At 44.9% G+C, this 18,078-nt stretch overlaps 1 protein-coding gene across 2 annotated transcripts in view; it reads right to left on the bottom strand.

Annotated features, from left to right (window-relative positions):
- The window catches only part of LOC129817184 (ATPase family AAA domain-containing protein 2B-like), a 117,635-nt gene that overhangs the window by 74,249 nt on the left and 25,308 nt on the right, over positions 1-18,078 (bottom strand). For both annotated transcript variants that reach the window (XR_008753669.1, XM_055872178.1), the window contains exons 14-20: positions 15,775-15,865; positions 15,562-15,673; positions 15,099-15,298; positions 13,139-13,280; positions 10,978-11,164; positions 10,680-10,865; positions 3,344-3,479 (exon numbers count right to left, since the gene is read on the bottom strand). Coding sequence is in view for 1 of the 2 variants with exons in the window: in XM_055872178.1 (XP_055728153.1) it covers positions 3,344-3,479; positions 10,680-10,865; positions 10,978-11,164; positions 13,139-13,280; positions 15,099-15,298; positions 15,562-15,673; positions 15,775-15,865 (1,054 nt within the window). In the remaining variant the exon portion in view is untranslated. The remainder of the gene's footprint in view (positions 1-3,343; positions 3,480-10,679; positions 10,866-10,977; positions 11,165-13,138; positions 13,281-15,098; positions 15,299-15,561; positions 15,674-15,774; positions 15,866-18,078) is intronic.

Genomic DNA, 18,078 nt, shown 5'->3' with positions numbered 1-18,078 from the left:
ATTATGCTTAGCTGTGCCTCACGTAATAGAACAAATTATCTATTACCAGTATGATCATCATATACCTAAAATTGAAATACATTTTTTAAATGGTCTGAGATGAACAACATTGGCAGGGCATTTCAAGCATAGCCAATAGGCATATGTAGTGATAAGTGTATTGGGCCTACAGCATACTGCACAAACCTCATTGCTACATAATTGTTTTTAATTGGTTAACGTTGCATAAGTTTCCGTTTTACAAGTCAAGATAAAAATACAAATCTGAGCGGTAGATCTCGGTTTGCATTAGACTCAGAAAGATATCTTGACTCAAAAGGTTGGTGACCATTGCTATAGGCTATGCAATTGCGTGAGAAAACAGAGTTTTGATGGCCTCTTAAAAAGAAGAGGACACCATCAGCTTTCTATAGGCAAGGTGTACTATATTTATTTCTCAACTTTCCTAATATTAAGCAAATTGCTTTGCTTTACAACCGGAGTAGCCTACCTGGCTTGCATGAAAATGAACTGTGGGAAAAGCACTGCCCCGGTTCGAATAAGTGCATAATAATTGCCCATTTTAAATTAATTTCACACATATTATTTAGTATATGTAAAGACAAAATGACATTGAGAATATTATCACTTGTGAAGGATGCCCAGCGTGCGGAATCTTGAAAAAAAATAAAAAAAGGGCATGCATCCCCCCCGTCTTTTCAAATCATAGTCGGCCTATATGTTTTGATAAGGTTTGTATCACAACTAACTAAAGTGGCCCGAGACCCCTGAAACAGTTGGATTCTAGAGAGCCTTGTGAAACATGTGTTCTTATAAGCTCAGTCATTGCGCAATTGAGGGTGAAAACAGTTTTGACTGGCCACTATTTAAAAGAGGATTCCAGCTTTCTCGTGCTGCTAAAGTTAATGCTAAATTCTAGAAATTAAGCACATTAATCCACTTTACATATTGAAAACTTGAACCTCCATTCGCTATTCGAGTGCAGGGTACGGATGACGTTTCTTTGTAGGGGCCATTCTACATGAAAATAATTCCACACATACAGTACCAGTCAAAAGTTTGGACACACCTACTCATTCAAGGGGTTCTTTATTTTCACCATTTTCTACATTGCAAAATAAGTGAACACATCAAAAATATGAAATAACACATATGGGATCATGTAAACCAGGGATACCTAGTCAACTGTACAACTGAATGTCTTCAACTGAAATGTGCCTTCCACATTTAACCCAACCCCTCTGAAACAGTGGGAAAAAAACACTGCCAAAAATCGACATCCACGTCTTCTGCGCCCGGGGAACAACGGGTTAACTGCCTTGCTCAGGGGCAGAACGACAGATTTTTTACCTTGTCAGCTCGGGGATGCGATCTAGCAACCTTGTGGTTACTGGCCCAACGCTCTAACCACTAGGCTACCTGACGCTTAAGAGGGTGTAAACGATGCTGAATGGGTGTAGACAAAGGGTTCTCCAATAGTAGTACCATAAGAGTCAAGGTCATTTTCTCAAAAGTGAGTCTACAAGTTTATCAACTTTCAAAGCAAAATTACTTTCCCATTGTTCCTCAATTGTGGTGTAATTTTGTAGCTCTGAGTCAATACTTTTATCCAATGAAAAAAAAAAAAAAAAAAATCTAATTTTGCTACATAAGACCGATTTGAGCCACAAATTTTTTGTTGAAAATATCCTTTATTTTATTCAGCTATGTTCAATTGTATTCATAATACTAAAAAATAATGCCACGGAATTCTAAGCAAATCTTGTCTGCTAAATGAACTTGTAGCCAGGGCCCCTCATAGCCAGGGCCAAGCATAAGGACGACTCAGAATATGCTGTTCTGTTCTTCTGAAATAGGAAGAAAATCTAGCCTATCATGTTTCTTTGGACCGGTCTAAAATAAATAATGGATTTAATGTGATGGTGTAGGCTATATTAAATGGATTTATTTGACTTTTTAAAATGTAGATCTTCCAAAGGTCTGCATCAGTGGCTTTGTAGGCTGTGTGGAAGCCGGAGATGCGAAACGTGTTTATGTTAATGTTCAATTACCGTGAGACCACCAGTTATTTGCATGACAATCACCGACTGACAAAATGTCATGACTGCTACAGCCCTAGTTGGGGATTCAGCACAGTCTAGTTGTTACACACTGTGCTTCCTCTCCCTTTGCCTCTCCCCTTCTGGTCCACTAGCCCCAGGCGCCTTCCAACATTGTTAGCCCTGCTTCACATTAGCATCATCGTCCATGAGTGTAATCATAGGTAACGGAGCTCGCTTCATAGCGGGCTCCCTCTCTCCCACTTGAATCTCCCCAGCCTCCCCCTGAACTCCCCACCCCTACAAGCAGCCCCTGATGGAAGTAGGGCTGCTGTTTTATTCACGGGGAACCCCCGAAGAGAGGAGAGAGCTGGGACCCCTGCCTCACATCAATAAGGCTATGCGAGCCGCGTGTGTCCGAATACGTGTGTGTATGTGTGGGACCCCTGCCTTGCATCAATGAGGATGCTGCAATCGCCGTTGCTTGCTGTATTTCCATTTGAAAGCCGAGTGCCATCATGGAAGCCCCGGTGGACCACTCTCTCACACTGAGAAGGAACAGATGGAAAGGGAGGTTGGGGAAGAGAATAGTTAGGTGAATGATAGGGGGAAATGGAGGGGAGAGTATGGAGGGATGAGGGAGTGGAGGGGAGAGAGTTTGAAAGGAGAGTATGGTAGCAGGAGAGAGCCGTGGAGTACTACAGGAAGCTATGGAAGTCATGGCGTTCCTACTAGCCCGCCCACATTCAATTATCTAGGAATGTATGTTTTTCAAGTGAAGCAAAAATCTAGCGATGAGTCAACAGCTCAGAGTATTGAGTTGTACGGTGATTACTGCGTTTGAGCAATGTGTGTGTCAGGAGAGGGGCACTGTCTGCGGGGTTGCTAACAACTGAACGCATCTGGCTTTCAGGGGAAATGGAGAAAGCCTGACTTCCGCTTTAAGACGTTAACAAGGCGACACTCCATCTTAACCATTCCACATTCACTGGATTGGTTCAACAGTGCAGAGAAGAGAACCTCCCATGACAGTTTTATTTGTTCTTCGTCAGGACCAGAAAGAAAGAAATGCCGCTCAGGAGTTTCTTTTTTGCCTGCTACTTTAGGTTAGGAGAGAGAAAACATAAAGGCGAGATAAATCTATGATGAAAATGACTCTTTTCTCTCAGCACCCCGCTGAGAACAGTGTCAGGACAGCATTGTAAAAGCATGGTTAGAATATGATACAGTATTACATGTGTGTGTGTATGTGCGTGTGTGATATCCTGTGTGTCTGTGTGCATGCTCGTATGAATTCATAGTACCTTTGTGTCTCCTGTGGGATGGCGCTCTAGCAGCCTGTACCAGTAGCAGGTCCATGAAGAACCTTCGTCTGTCCTCCTCTCCAGGTGAAGACAGACTGACCACCTCCCCGTACATCGTCTGGAACATCAACTTCACCTGGGAGAGACAATAAGAACCATATGAACAAAAACAGTAGAACCCGCTCATTTACGCGATAGCCAATGGATGTGTGTCTGGTGTACGGAATTAGAAGAATCTTCTTGGATTTGCCTAGACTTTATTGAAGTAATATTGATGTTTTGAAGAGCTAAGCCAATGTAATATTGACGACAGTTTTGTTGTAATTTTCAGAAGTAGCAGCAGACAGGTGTTGAATTAAGTTAGTACGGCAGTGCTTTCAACCTATTAAACAAAAGGGTCGCCCACGTCGTCCCAAATTAAATATGAGAGCATGTTCTATAAATAGCCGTGTGACCAATTTGATCACATATGCAACAAAATATTTTGCTGTGATACCTGGAGTTGAATTTGCAGGTTTTTAGAAAGTGAGGGACAAGCCATTCAATCAGGATGTGTTATCGGACAGCTAGATACCTACTTACCTTTTGGAAGCTAATAAATTGCATTTATTTAAAATATGAGACATAATAATTGTAATCAGAAGATACTATTAAAACATGTACATTTGATTGGTAACAGAATAAATAGCAATAGAATAAGTGCAGAATAAATAATGCTGTAATTGTAAATTGTACATCCAAGGTAGGCTACTGCCCCTTTAAGCTAAAAAAGATTTCGTACCCCATGTCTTTTGTACCCAAATATGTTGTCTTCTCACACTATTCAATCTCCCCAATCAATAAACAGCTTATGAAGCGCTCTTAGCCTATAGATCACATATTGCAAACAAATAATCTCTCCTAAAAATTCCACACACTTTGAATTTCTGTGCGTCCTTGACAAATCACGAAATAACATAAAATAAAATTTTCTGCGAACCTGCACATCATCTTATCTCTTCTGTGCAACAATGTGGCAGGGGCAAGAGTGTTGCAGTAGTCTAGTGTGTGGTACAGGAATAATGACAAGCGCACCTGGGGAGTTTTCCAAATAAGTCTTTTTCAGATTTCTGCCCTGGTCAACTACAAGTGTTGCTATTTTGAAGTGAAAACCTCTAGGAGCAACAACGGCTCAGTCGTGAAGTGGTAGGCCACACAAGCTCACAGAATGGAACCGGTAAGTGATGAAGCAAAAAAGTTGTCCGTCCTCGGTTGCACCACTCGCTACCGAGTTCCAAACTGCCTCTGGAAGCAACATCAGCACAAAAACTGTTTGCCGGGAGGTTCATGAAATGGGTTTCCATGGCCGAGCAGTCAAGCCTAAGATCAACATGCACAATACCAAGCGTCGGCTAGAGTGGTGTAAAGCTCGCCGCCAATTGGACTCCGGAGCAGTGGAAATGCATTCTGTGGAGTGATGAATCACGCTTCACCATCTGGCAGTCCGACGGACGAATCTTGGTTTGGCGGCTGCCAGGAGAACGCTACCTACCCGAATGCATAGTGCCAACTGTAAAGTTTGGTGGAGGAGGACTAATGGTATGGGGCTTTTTTTTATGGTTCCGGCTAGGCCCCTTAGTTGCAGTGAAGGGAAATCTTAATGCAACAGTATACAATGACATCCTAGACGATTCTGTGCTTCCAACTTTGTGGCAACAGTTTAGGAAAGGCCCTTCCCTGTTTCAGTATGACAATGTCCAATGCGCAAAGCGAGGTCCATACAGAAATGGTTTGTCGAGATCGGTGTTGAAGAACTTGACTGGCCTGTACAGAACCCTGACCTCAACCCCATCAAACACCTTTAGGGTGAATTGGAACGCAGACTGCGAGCCAGGCTCATCATCAGTGCCTGACCTCACTAATGCTCTTGTGGTTGAATGGAAACAAGTCCCAGCAGCAATGTTCCAACATCTAGTGGAAAGCCTTCCCAGAAGACTGGAGGCTGTTCTAGTAGCAAAGGTGGGGGGGAACACCATATTAATGCTCGTGATTTAGGAATGAGATGTTTGACAAGCAGTTTTCCACATACTTTTGGTCGTGTCGTGTAGTTTGTACTAGCATTCAAAGTGGTTTTGAATATACTGACTCAACAAGACAAACAACCTCAGTTGGGCCAAAAGGTCATGACATTTCAGGGGGGTCATACAAACGTCACAGCCGAGTCAGCTCAAGTTACCGACCTGGTATTGAACCCCGGTCAGTGACAGGACTAGAGACCACGTTAGCCAACTGAGCTAAAGCCTAGGGTTTAATATTGGGAGCTAAGAGAAGTCTTCAGGTCTCAGGAAAGGTTACTCATCTGGCAGGCATAGTTAAACGACTGTATAGTACACAACCCTAGACTTCCAATCACTGTGCAGAATACATTGAGGGCGGGCTCACACAGCTTCTATTCCACAGCCTGCTGTTCACTTCCTACCATGCCTTCCTCAGTTCCACACACTGATCCTCGTTCTTTGACAAGTTTGTTTTCTCCGTTCACCCTCTGTTCTCCGGTCTTTCTTGGCCCATCCTGGGCCAGAGATTCCTTGACAAGGAGAGGAGAAAACGAGGGAAGGAGAAAGGGAGCATGGCAGGCAGGGAGAAAGGGAGACAGAGCACAGCACACACCAGCTAATGATTTTACTCCAGCATGGTCAAGGCTGTAGGGTATGGAGGGATGGGTGGAGTGAGAGAGGGATGAACAGAGGAGAGGGAGGGAGTAGAGGGCTCTCTGGCTGAGGAGCAGTAGAGCAGAGCAGTAAAGCCAAGCAGAGCATCTACACTGCTCTGGAAGAATAACCAATCCTCTGGTCTGCTAAATTACAAAAAGGTATTCATGTCTCCCTAATTTTCTTTGCTTCCCCAGCCCTCTCCCTGCGTAATTCTCACCTTCCCTCTTCTTGCTCCTTCACCCCAGCTCCTCATTTTCTCTATAGAACAAGTGAGAGGGCTGCCACTTAATGAGACTCGTATGAATGGATCCATAAACAAATGTTGAAAAGGGAAAGGGACAATAGAGAGAAGATGATTCGGTATTGCTGATTGTGTGTGGCGTGCTCAATTGCTCCATTGAATTACATCTTGAATATGGCCTCTGCGTCAGCTAAAACATTAGTACAAAGAGAGCAATTACCTTCACGCCCTCTCCAGTCGACATGATTGGAGAGGGCGTCCATTGTTTTCTAAGAACCCAAAATGGACTCTTCATTTCACACTTTAAAGGACTCAAACAAAGAAACTAAAACAAAGCGCGTCACTGTCTGTTGCCATTGTTTTCAATGACAGCGGAGATCTATGGTGTCTCTCAGGACTTTACAACAGAGACATATACATGCTGTACTTCAAAAGCAGCTAGTGCTCATTGATTGGTTTATTGATCGGAGATGAACTAATCAATGGTCTCACCCCCATACTTGTGTTGGCTTTACAATCTCTTGAGAATAGAATAGCATGGATTAAGTGAAGAGGTTGTGCCTGCTGTTGATGCGTTTTGAAACACACTTCTGCCATCACCACCACCGCATGCTTCTGCCAGCTCCACGGGTGGGGGATTAGTGTGCGTGCGTGCGAGCGAGAGAGAGAGAGAGCGACAGGGATGATTCTACAGAGGTGTGACAACGCTGGCAGACCACCAGAACACACACACTGGGACTCGCTCTGCCTCTGAAGCCCAGCTATGAGTCACTCGGATCGGGCACAAAAACCCCCTACAGGCACCTCTAACCCCCAACGTCCATACTTCTACCACCACATCTACCCACCTCTTGCTCGGCTTGAAAGCACCGTGTTCAGCCTCCGAGACCGCTTACCAGACACTAACCACGCCCCACCTCCATTACTTAAAGTACCACCACTACCTCCGGCTCACCCACCCTAGCTCCAGCCCAGATGTTGTGAGGGCATGGATCCCTTACATGGAGGATGCATGCACCCAAAGACTTGGTCTCTATTGGTTGGCCTAACTATAGCTAGGCTACTCGTGATGTATTGCTTGTTTCTTTTTTGCATTCGAAGCGCTATGAGATTGCTAGCAACACAAACCCCAAAGCAAATCAGGGGGAGAAAAAAGATTTATTTGAGAAGGACAAATTATAGATGTTATGTTGGGAAGCAGATGTTCTGTCTTGCCTGTCCTCAGTTTTTCTCCACAGAACAAAGAAACAGCATGACATTTATAACCCCCCCACCCTAGCCTGGGATTGACAAATCAGAAGTCCTTGCAGTATAACTGGGCCAACGGCCAAATAACAAGTATCCTGCTCCAGACTCAATGTACAGACCAATGAAAACATGGCACACATAGCTCTGAGTTCAGGACTGCTATTCCACAGATTCTAAACAGCTGTTGAACTGAACCAACTATTTCCATTGACAATTCCCTATTGACCATTAGTACTCTCGTCCTCTGCATTGTGAAATTATCTTCAACATATTCTTACAAGATGATGAAAATCACGATAGAAGATGTAATAAATTATTATTATTATTATTATGTGCTGGGGACACTGGCAGCTGGGACCACCTGCCTTCCCCCTCTCTCATTCTGTCACTCTCTCGCCATCCGTCGTTCTTTCCCTGCCCATCCCTCTCTATTCCTTCTCTCCCATGCTGGTAGTGTAAGAGTGGTGGTGGTCTGTTGGCTGTGTAGGGATGACACCCCATGTCAAGGAGTGTTGCTGAGAGGACAGCTGTCACCTATGTGTGCCAGAACAACACAACACACTAAGTCCATCTAAACCCAGTGCCAGAACACCCTCAATGTAGACCAATAGACAGACAGAGAGAGAGACAGAGACAGGAGAGAGTGTGACAAAAAAGAGAGCGCGACACCAACAGAGCGAAAGAGAGGAGAGAGAAAGAGACAGACAGGGGAGAGACACTGAGCAAGACAGGAAGACTGGAAACCGAGATGCACTTCCTAACCTCCTGCCAACTGTATGAGACCAGAGAGATAGACATTTCACATGAAAACAAATCCAAACTTGATAAACTCCCATTTCTATTAGGTGAAGTACCACAGTAGAAATATGTGACCTGTTGCCAGTGGAGCACAAACACCATTGTAAATACAACCTATATCTGTTTATTTATTTTCTCTTACATACTTTAACTATGTACACAGACAATAATATAACATTTGCAATGTCTACATTCTTTTAACTTATTCATTAATTTTGTTTCATGTCTATTTCACTAGCTTTGGCAATGTAAACATATCTTTTCCACACCAATAAAGCCTTTTGAATTGAGAGAGCGGGCGGGGGTCACACAGATACGGGGGGGGGGGGGGGGGGGGGTCACACAGATACAGAGGGGGGGAGCGAGCCGCACACAGATACGGGGGGGGGGGGGGGGTCACACAGATACAGAGGGGGGGAGCGAGCCGCACACAGATACAGAGGGGGGGGAGGGAGCCGCACACAGATACAGAGGGGGGGGAGGGAGCCGCACACAGATACAGAGGGGGGGAGGGAGCCGCACACAGATACAGAGGGGGGGAGGGAGCCGCACACAGATACAGAGGGGGGGAGGGAGCCGCACACAGATACAGAGGGGGGGGAGGGAGCCGCACACAGATACAGAGGGGGGGAGGGAGCCGCACACAGATACAGAGGGGGGGAGGGAGCCGCACACAGATACAGAGGGGGGGGAGGGAGCCGCACACAGATACAGAGGGGGGGGAGGGAGCCGCACACAGATACAGAGGGGGGGGAGGGAGCCGCACACAGATACAGAGGGGGGGAGGGAGCCGCACACAGATACAGAGGGGGGGAGGGAGCCGCACACAGATACAGAGGGGGGGAGGGAGCCGCACACAGATACAGAGGGGGGGAGGGAGCCGCACACAGATACAGAGGGGGTGAAGGAGCCGCACACAGATACAGAGGGGGTGAAGGAGCCGCACACAGATACAGAGGGGGGGAGGGAGCCGCACACAGATACAGAGGTGGGAAGCGAGCCGCACACAGATACAGAGGGGGGGGAAGGAGCCGCACACAGATACAGAGGGGGTGAAGGAGCCGCACACAGATACAGAGGTGGGAAGCGAGCCGCACACAGATACAGAGGGGGGGAAGGAGCCGCACACAGATACAGAGGGGGGGGAAGGAGCCGCACACAGATACAGAGGGGGGGGAAGGAGCCGCACACAGATACAGAGGGGGGGGAAGGAGCCGCACACAGATACAGAGGGGGGGGAAGGAGCCGCACACAGATACAGAGGGGGGGGAAGGAGCCGCACACAGATACAGAGGGGGGGGGAAGGAGCCGCACACAGATACAGAGGGGGTGAAGGAGCCGCACACAGATACAGGGAGGGGGAAGGAGCCGCACACAGATACAGAGGGGGGAAGGAGCCGCACACAGATACAGAGGGGGTGAAGGAGCCGCACACAGATACAGGGAGGGGGAAGGAGCCGCACACAGATACAGAGGGGGTGAAGGAGCCGCACACAGATACAGGGGGGGGAAGGAGCCGCACACAGATACAGAGGGGGGGGAAGGAGCCGCACACAGATACAGAGGGGGGGAAGGAGCCGCACACAGATACAGGGGGGGGAAGGAGCCGCACACAGATACAGAGGGGGGGAAGGAGCCGCACACAGATACAGAGGGGGGAAGGAGCCGCACACAGATACAGAGGGGGGGGAAGGAGCCGCACACAGATACAGAGGGGGTGGAAGGAGCCGCACACAGATACAGAGGGGGTGAAGGAGCCGCACACAGATACAGGGAGGGGGAAGGAGCCGCACACAGATACAGAGGGGGGAAGGAGCCGCACACAGATACAGAGGGGGGAAGGAGCCGCACACAGATACAGAGGGGGTGAAGGAGCCGCACACAGATACAGGGAGGGGGAAGGAGCCGCACACAGATACAGAGGGGGAGGGAGCCGCACACAGATACAGAGGGGGGGAGCGGACATTCAACTTACTCTTGAAAGTTGTAATAGTAGAATGCACAAGGTGCAATTTCGAAATTGGGTAGTGCATCAGAAGTTCTCCTTGTCATGTCAGTCACTGCAGACCTTAGAGAGCGATTTATAACGTGTCAACTATTTTGTTGTAATGTTTGAGTCACATTAACACAAAAAAGACAAATAAGCTTTAAACAGCGCTGGTGCTCATAAATATCTAATTTGGTTCTTTCTTTATTCCTATTCTAATCCCCGATGAGCGGACTAACTCAGAGATGGCACTCTGCATAGTCGGAGAAGGGATTGACAGATTTAGGGAGAGAGACAGAAGGAGAAGAGACAAAGGGAGAGGTGGAGTGAGAGGAAATATGATGAAGGACTTGTGTGTGTTTAGCCTACCTCCTGTGGTAGCTGTGTGTAGCACGTCTCTGTGGTGGCGAGGATGAGGAGGGGAGTGAAAGAGGGGATGTCCTGGAGTAGAGAGAAGAAGGTGTTCTTCACCGTGTCGCTGACCGAATCCCACCAATCACAGATGTGGGGCATGAACACCACACTGGGCACGCTCCGACACGCCTCACGGAACACCTGGAACACACACAGCCAGACATCATACATTTGCGATGAGTATATTCTGGCCTAAAACAGATGCAATGATATGTGTGATAAGGGTGTGTGGGTACACATGCATGCGTGTTACCTGAGCGCAGGACTCCTCGGGTGTCTTGGCGCTGACAGAGTAGAGTGTGGGCAAGTCTAGGAGGTGGACAGACAGCTTGTCCAGGTGGTGTAACACAGCAGGGGCCAGGTGAGAACTCTGTCCCGAACCGGGGGGGCCCGCCAGCAGCAGGCGGGGCCGGTACGACGTGGGCTGGTGAAGGGGTGATCTGGAAGGAGGAAAAGAGAAGGGGAATCAGCTTCTATCTTTTAAATGTGTTCTTACATTTAAGGTTTGATAAAACTGTTAAAGGACTATAATCTCCATAAATATTTTTTTTTATTTGATACCAATATCACAGCAAAAAAAATAAAAAATGTTTGTATTAGACAGTCACAATTACATGTTTCATCATTTTTTTGTACTGGTCCCTCGTGGGAAACAAACCCACAAACCTGGCATCACGGGATAGAAACTCTGCTACTGCTCTGTTTTAATCGTTAGGCATCTTGAGTTCAACATCATTACATTTGAAATGTTTGAGGTCGACATTTTTTTCAGAGACAGTAATGTATACGCATTAATGAATCAATTATACAATCATTTTGACTTTGGTCAAAACAAATCTAACCACATAACGGTAATAATTAATTTGAATAGTAAATCTCTATTGATAAACTGGGTTAATCAAGATGTAGCTTAGACAATACAGGTGAATGCATTGTGTTATTGAGCTTGTTTTGGCTGATTTCATGGGGCTACAGGTGACAATATGTTTCCCTTCAATTTGGGACTTATTTAATTGTACTGATCAAAAACATATTGCATATTATCACAAAGTACAAGGGTAGTGAATTGTTGTTAGCTTCAGTTGTAAGCTAGCAAGGAAAGTAAGCCTACAAAGCTGGAAGCTACTGGTGTCTTCGTCCATTGTTAGGTGTTCTAGCCTATAGTATGAGCAGTAATAGTTTCAACATGCCGTGTTCCATTATTCAAGTGTGTCAACTTCAGTGGAGCATGAATGGGGAGCTAACATGATGTAGCCAGGACAGTCTAGAGCAGGGATGGGTAACTTTGATGGGGGTGGGGGCCACAAGAAATCTGAACTGATCATGAGGGGCCTCAGTTGCTCGTAGGTCTGCATACCCAGTTAAGAGTTAATTTTGTGCAATTCTACAAATGTTTGCATGGGACGTAAAGCAAACCTTTGCAGGTTTAAAACAAGTTTATATTTAGCCATTGGTGGAGAAAAATGTACTGTTTTACAGTTAATTTCCTGCAATTCTACACATTTTTCAATAGGGAGGGGAGAACTGTTTTCAGTTTTTAATATGATATCTGAGTTGGACTGACTAACAAAATTAAATGGGGGCCCCCGGCGGGTAATACGACCATGATTACTACAAGTTTAGATAGCTGGACGCAAGACTAATTTTCGCAAGACTAATTTACCAATCTAAAAAATGTTAGCTGACATGGGCTAATTGAGTGACCATCAGTGACTGACAAAAACTGCTGATCAACAACCAAATTTCAATATTGAACCTTGTGTATTGTACTATTCTAACACGCAACAGTAAATTGAGACCGACAGTTCCTAATTTATGTATTTTTAATCCGAGGGCCTTCAAAAGGGGGGCACACCCATCCCTGGTCTATAGCTAGCTCTAGCAATGAGTAAGTAGAGCAGGCAATAGGCATGCACGGTGAGCTCGTGCTATAAAGAGGACACCAGCGACGTTGATAGACTTGATCCTCTCAATCTTTATACAACGTGAGACACATGACAGAAGTACCGAAAGTAACAAAGATTCTAGTACTGAACCGTTTTTCATGTTCTAATATTGAAAAAGTACACAAGTTCCAGTATACCGTGAAACACTAATCATCTTTGAACATATTGGCCGTCTAGATAAGATAAAGTGCCTCTTAGATCGACTTGAATAAAATAGAGAACATTAATCTTCCCTGGCCTGTATTGGGGGCGGCAGGTAGCCTAGTGGTTAGAGCGTTGGGACAGTAACCGAAAAGTTGCTGGATCGAATCCCCGAGCTGACAAGGTAAAAATCTGAGCGGACAAAAAATATATATATATATTGATGACAGGAGTGAATTGTGGTTTGACTGTCATTCTACCTGTTGCCATAAGGTGGCATTAAAACACGGGGTAAAGGCTTGCTGCGTGTTCTGTAGTCAGACTCACATGGTGAAGTGTAGGAAGGGTGTGTGTGCCGTAGAGGGATGTGTGTGTGTCTTTGGGGATCCCGGCTGGAGGTTGTAGATGGAGGGAGCTGCTCCATCCGTCTCCTCTTCACTGACCTCCTCTAGCAGGTGATTGTCAACGTCTAGCTCGGAGGAAGGAAGGACAGGAGGAAATACTGTCAGTCAGACAAAGTGTGTGTGAAATAAAATGATGTTGAGACATACAAAAATATGGAGGTAATAGATCAAAATGCATATAGGCCTAGGCATGGCCTAATTAACAGGCCTTTCCAGCAAGAATAAAGGCTAGAGAAAGCTCTAGTGTTAGAGGAGACATCGTGGTTTATTAGGGAGATAGCACACCTTCCTCCCTAAATGTCTCAACAGGGTTCTAGAGTAACTTTTTCCACTGGTGCTACCAACTTTTTCAGTTGACGGCACCAATGTTTTGCCACTAAACACCAATAATGACCTGACCTTTGTCCCATAATATACCTGCATTCCATACAGAACCAGGCTAATAATGACTAAACATCTTAAATTAGCATGCCCTTGCAGTGCTTGACATTCAGGAAAATTTGCCAGTGGCACACCAGGCCAGTGCCAACTGAAAGATACTGGCCCGAATGAAAAGATTACTGGCCCGGGAAAGCAGATGATGCACACATAATTTAAATGTAATTTAGCGGGCTGAGCAAGATGGATATAGCCCAGGGGTCCCGAATTACATTCATCTGTGGGACGATTTTTCCTTGAGCAAATGGTCGGGGGGGAACATAGTTTGAAATCATTTGTAAACTGCAACTTGACGGCAAGAATCCCAAACAGATATAGTATTTGACGAAAACCAAATAATTTCAACACTTGATTAGCCTACATTGAGATGTGATCACATATGCCTCTATTTATGCATGGGAATCCTTGGGAACAGATTTCCAAAATTAAATCACACAGAGCTGATTTCCTGGTGATTTTGCAGTCATACATCCAACAATGAAAACGATTTAAAAAATAAATAATAACAATGAGAGAGGACAGACAAAGAGAGAGAGACACAGAGAGAAACACAGAGAGACACACAGAGATGGATACAATGGGTGTTGGGCCAGTATACTTATTAATTTAGCTCTGAAAATAAAAATCGCGCACGGGATGCCTATTGGGGAACCCTGCTATAGCCGATAATGACCAACGTAAGTAAGTAATTACATTTTAACTTGACAATATCATATTTCCATTAATTGTTTGGAGGGAAAAAATTACAAAATACAACCTTGCCGCAATCTCAAAAAGGTTGTTATTGTTAGCGATTACAAACAGTAAGTTTGACAGTTGTAGGGCCCTATAAAATCTGTTCGATCTTCTGGTAAATTACGTGTTCCCCGTTCAGTTTCTCCAGGTTCCCCTATTTTTTCAGGTTTTCACTCAAAAAAAATAAAAAAATAAAAAACTTTTCTTATAGAAAAACTACACAAATGGGATGTTCTAAGTCCACAACAATGCTTCAACCAAATCAGGAGCCCACTTTTGAGGTCTGGAAAGAATAAATAAAAAGATGGAGGGTGCAGTTGCCCTTTAATTCAACAACACACCTAGCAAGAGGCCGTTGTGTTTGGCTAGCGGTGTTTTTTTACTGTACAATGTAGGCTACATGTGATGGCAGAGTTTGCTAAACAAATGCCCCGCGATGATACAAATCATGATATTCTGCCAGGTAGGCCTACTTCGCAGTCAACATTTAACTGGGAAGGTTTTTGTAAAAGGCTTCAGAAAGTGTTCATTCAAACAGTGCCTGATGAAAGTTTCTACCAATACTTCGAACGAACTTTTCGAAAACCTGCTTTGCCTACCCATTGTTGTTTGAATAAATCCTAGGGAAAAAAGAGCTAATTGTGACCCTAGCTACCAGGAAAGAGAGGGAGAGAGAGAGAGAGGCAAAAGAAGAAAGATAAACACATTACCTCCTCTACTCTCCATGTGCTGTGTTTCTGCGTGGGGGAAGACTCGGAGCAGGACCTCCAGCACCGTGGCCAGTGTGTTTGCTAGTAGGGGGCGTATGTTGGGGGCCAGGGCTCGGCCTGGAGGAGCCTGGGCTCTCTGGGAAGCTGGGACGATGGTCCGCAGAGCATGGCTGAAGTCCCCAGGCCCCAGCACGATGGTACTGTTGGACACAGATAAGATTGATCAATACTTGATCCAAAAGGGAAATTTAGTGTCCACATATTAAACACATTTAACGGCTAACTCTAACCGCCACTTAAATCAAATTTTCACTTAGTCATGCTTTGATGTCAATGGGAGAGACTGCATGAATTGTAACTTAAATGGAAGATAGGATTCACCCCATACAGACAAGACAATTGATTCCAGTCTATTACTATGTTTTTGTTATTCTTTCAGTTTGCTTCTCCTCTGCATGGTTACCTGACATCCAGCTGCAGCTTAACACTGCTGCCGTAGATCTGGGGGTAGCAACGCCGCAGTGCCACCAGGGTCGCCTCTGTGCAAAGTGCTTTGATGTCTGCGCCACAGTAACCTGGAACAGGGGAGTGGAGGGGTTAAATGAATAAACCGAAGTAGACTAAGCATAAAATGTTGTAGTTGTAAACGTTAATAAAATGTGAGTTTGTCTCCTACCGACACATTTCTCCGCCAGCTCATTTACAAACTGTTCAGCCAGTCTAGGATTCCAGTCCCGCGTGTGGATCTCAAGGATTTGTCTTCGGGCCTAGAGAATAATACAAAGAAAGAGAGAGACAGACAACACCGACAGACAAAGAGCGAGAGAAATATAGGGATGGAGAGAAAAAGAAAAATATGTCTATAAAAAAAAAACTGTCACTATCGACCCTGCTCACACCACAGTGGGTTTCTGATCAGCAAGGTCTCTCTCTGCTGAGGTCTGCCGGCTGAGTGTCTCTGTATTTGTGTGTCTCTCTGCTGACAGAAGCAAACAGACTGGGCTTTGATTATTCAGAATCTCACTGTGAGGGCAAACGACAGGAGTCAACCAATTAGACAGCTCAACGGGTAGAGGGGATTGCTATGCACCGCTAGGCTGGGACTCGCACACAGTCAGTCACTCACAAACACACACCACTGCGGTTGGACTACACAAGTAGCTGGGCTGAGACTGACAAACACACACACACACACACACACAACTGGGCTTTGACTGACACATGCAGACAAACCACTAGGCTGGGACTAATGTGTGTTGTACACGCTCGCACAGGAGCGGCTGGAACACACACTGAAAGGATAAAACTACAAAAACATATACTGAACAAAAATATAAACAACATGTAAAGTGTTGGTCCCATGTTTCATGAGCCAAGATTTTTAAAAATCCCAGAAATGTTTCATACGCAAAAAGCTTATTTCTGTCCAATTATGTGCACAAATTTGTTTACATCCTTGTTAGTGAGCATTTCTTATTTGCCAAGAAAATCCATCCACCTGACAGGTGTGCCATATCAAGAAGCTGATTAAACAGCAGGATCATTACACAGGTGCACCTTGTGCTGGGGGAAATAAAAGGCCACTAAAATGTGCAGTTTTAACACACAACACAATGCCACAGATGTCTCAAGTTTTGAGAGGGCGTGCAATTAGCATGCTGACTGCAGGAATGTTCCCCAGAGCTGTTGGCAGAGAATTACATGTTAATTTCTCTACCATAAGCCGCCGCCGTCATTTTAGAGAATTTGGCAGTATATCCAACTGGCCTCACAACCAGACCACGTTTAACCACGACTAGAGGTCGACCGATTATGATTTTTCAACGCCGATACCGATTATTGGAGGACCATAAAAGCCGATACCGATTAAAATCGGCCACTTTTTTTTTTTTTTTGTAATAATGACAATTACAACAATACTGAATGAACACTTATTTTAACTTAATATAATACATCAATAAAATCAATTTAGCCTCAAATAAATAATGAAACATGTTCAATTAGGTTTAAATAATGCAAAAACAAAGAAGAAAGTAAGTGCAATATGTGCCATGTAAGAAAGCTAACGTTTAAGTTCCTTGCTCAAAACATGAGAACATATGAAAGCTGGTGGTTCCTTTTAAAATGAGTCTTCAATATTCCCAGGTAAGAAGTTTTAGGTTGTAGTTGGTATAGGAATTATAGGACTATTTCTCTCTATAACATTTGCATTTCATATACCTTTGACTATTGGATGTTCTTATAGGCACTTTAGTATTGCCAGTGTAACAGTGTAGCTTCCGACCCTCTCCTCACTCCTACCTGGCCTCGAACCAGGAACACATCGACAACAGCCACCCTCAAAGCAGCGTTACCCATGCAGAGCAAGGAGAACAACCACTCCAAGTCTCAGAGCGAGTGACGTTTGAAACTCTATTAGCGCAAACCCCGCTAACTAGCTAGCCATTTCACATCGGTTACACCAGCCTAATCTTGGGAGTTGATAGGCTTGAAGTCATAAACAGCGCAATGCTTGAAGCACAACGAAGAGCTGCTGGCAAAACACACTAAAGTGCTGTTTGAATGAATGCTTACAGGCCTGCTGCTGTCTACCACCGCTGTCAGACTGCTCTATCAAATCATAGACTTAGTTATAACATAACACACAGAAATACGAGCCTTGGGTCATTAATATGGTCGAATCCGGAAACAATCATAATCTCGAAAACAAGACGTTTACTCTTTCAGTGAAATACAAAACCGTTCCATATTTGATCTAACGGGTGGCATCCATAAGTCTAAATATTCCTGTTACATTTCACAACCTTCAATGTTATGTCATAATTATGTAAAGTTCTGGCAAATTAGGCAGCCCAAATTGTTGCATATACACTGACTCTGCGTGCAAGAGAAGTGACACAATTTCACCTGGTTAATATTGCCTGCTAACCTGGATTTCTTTTAGCTAAATATGCAGGTTTAAAAATATATACTTCTGTGT

The sequence above is a fragment of the Salvelinus fontinalis genome, chromosome 20 (assembly GCF_029448725.1).
Source record: "Salvelinus fontinalis isolate EN_2023a chromosome 20, ASM2944872v1, whole genome shotgun sequence".
Lineage (NCBI taxonomy): Eukaryota > Metazoa > Chordata > Actinopteri > Salmoniformes > Salmonidae > Salvelinus > Salvelinus fontinalis.
The sequence above is the reverse complement of the archived record's forward strand: the minus strand, read 5'-3'. Positions and strand labels throughout refer to the sequence as shown.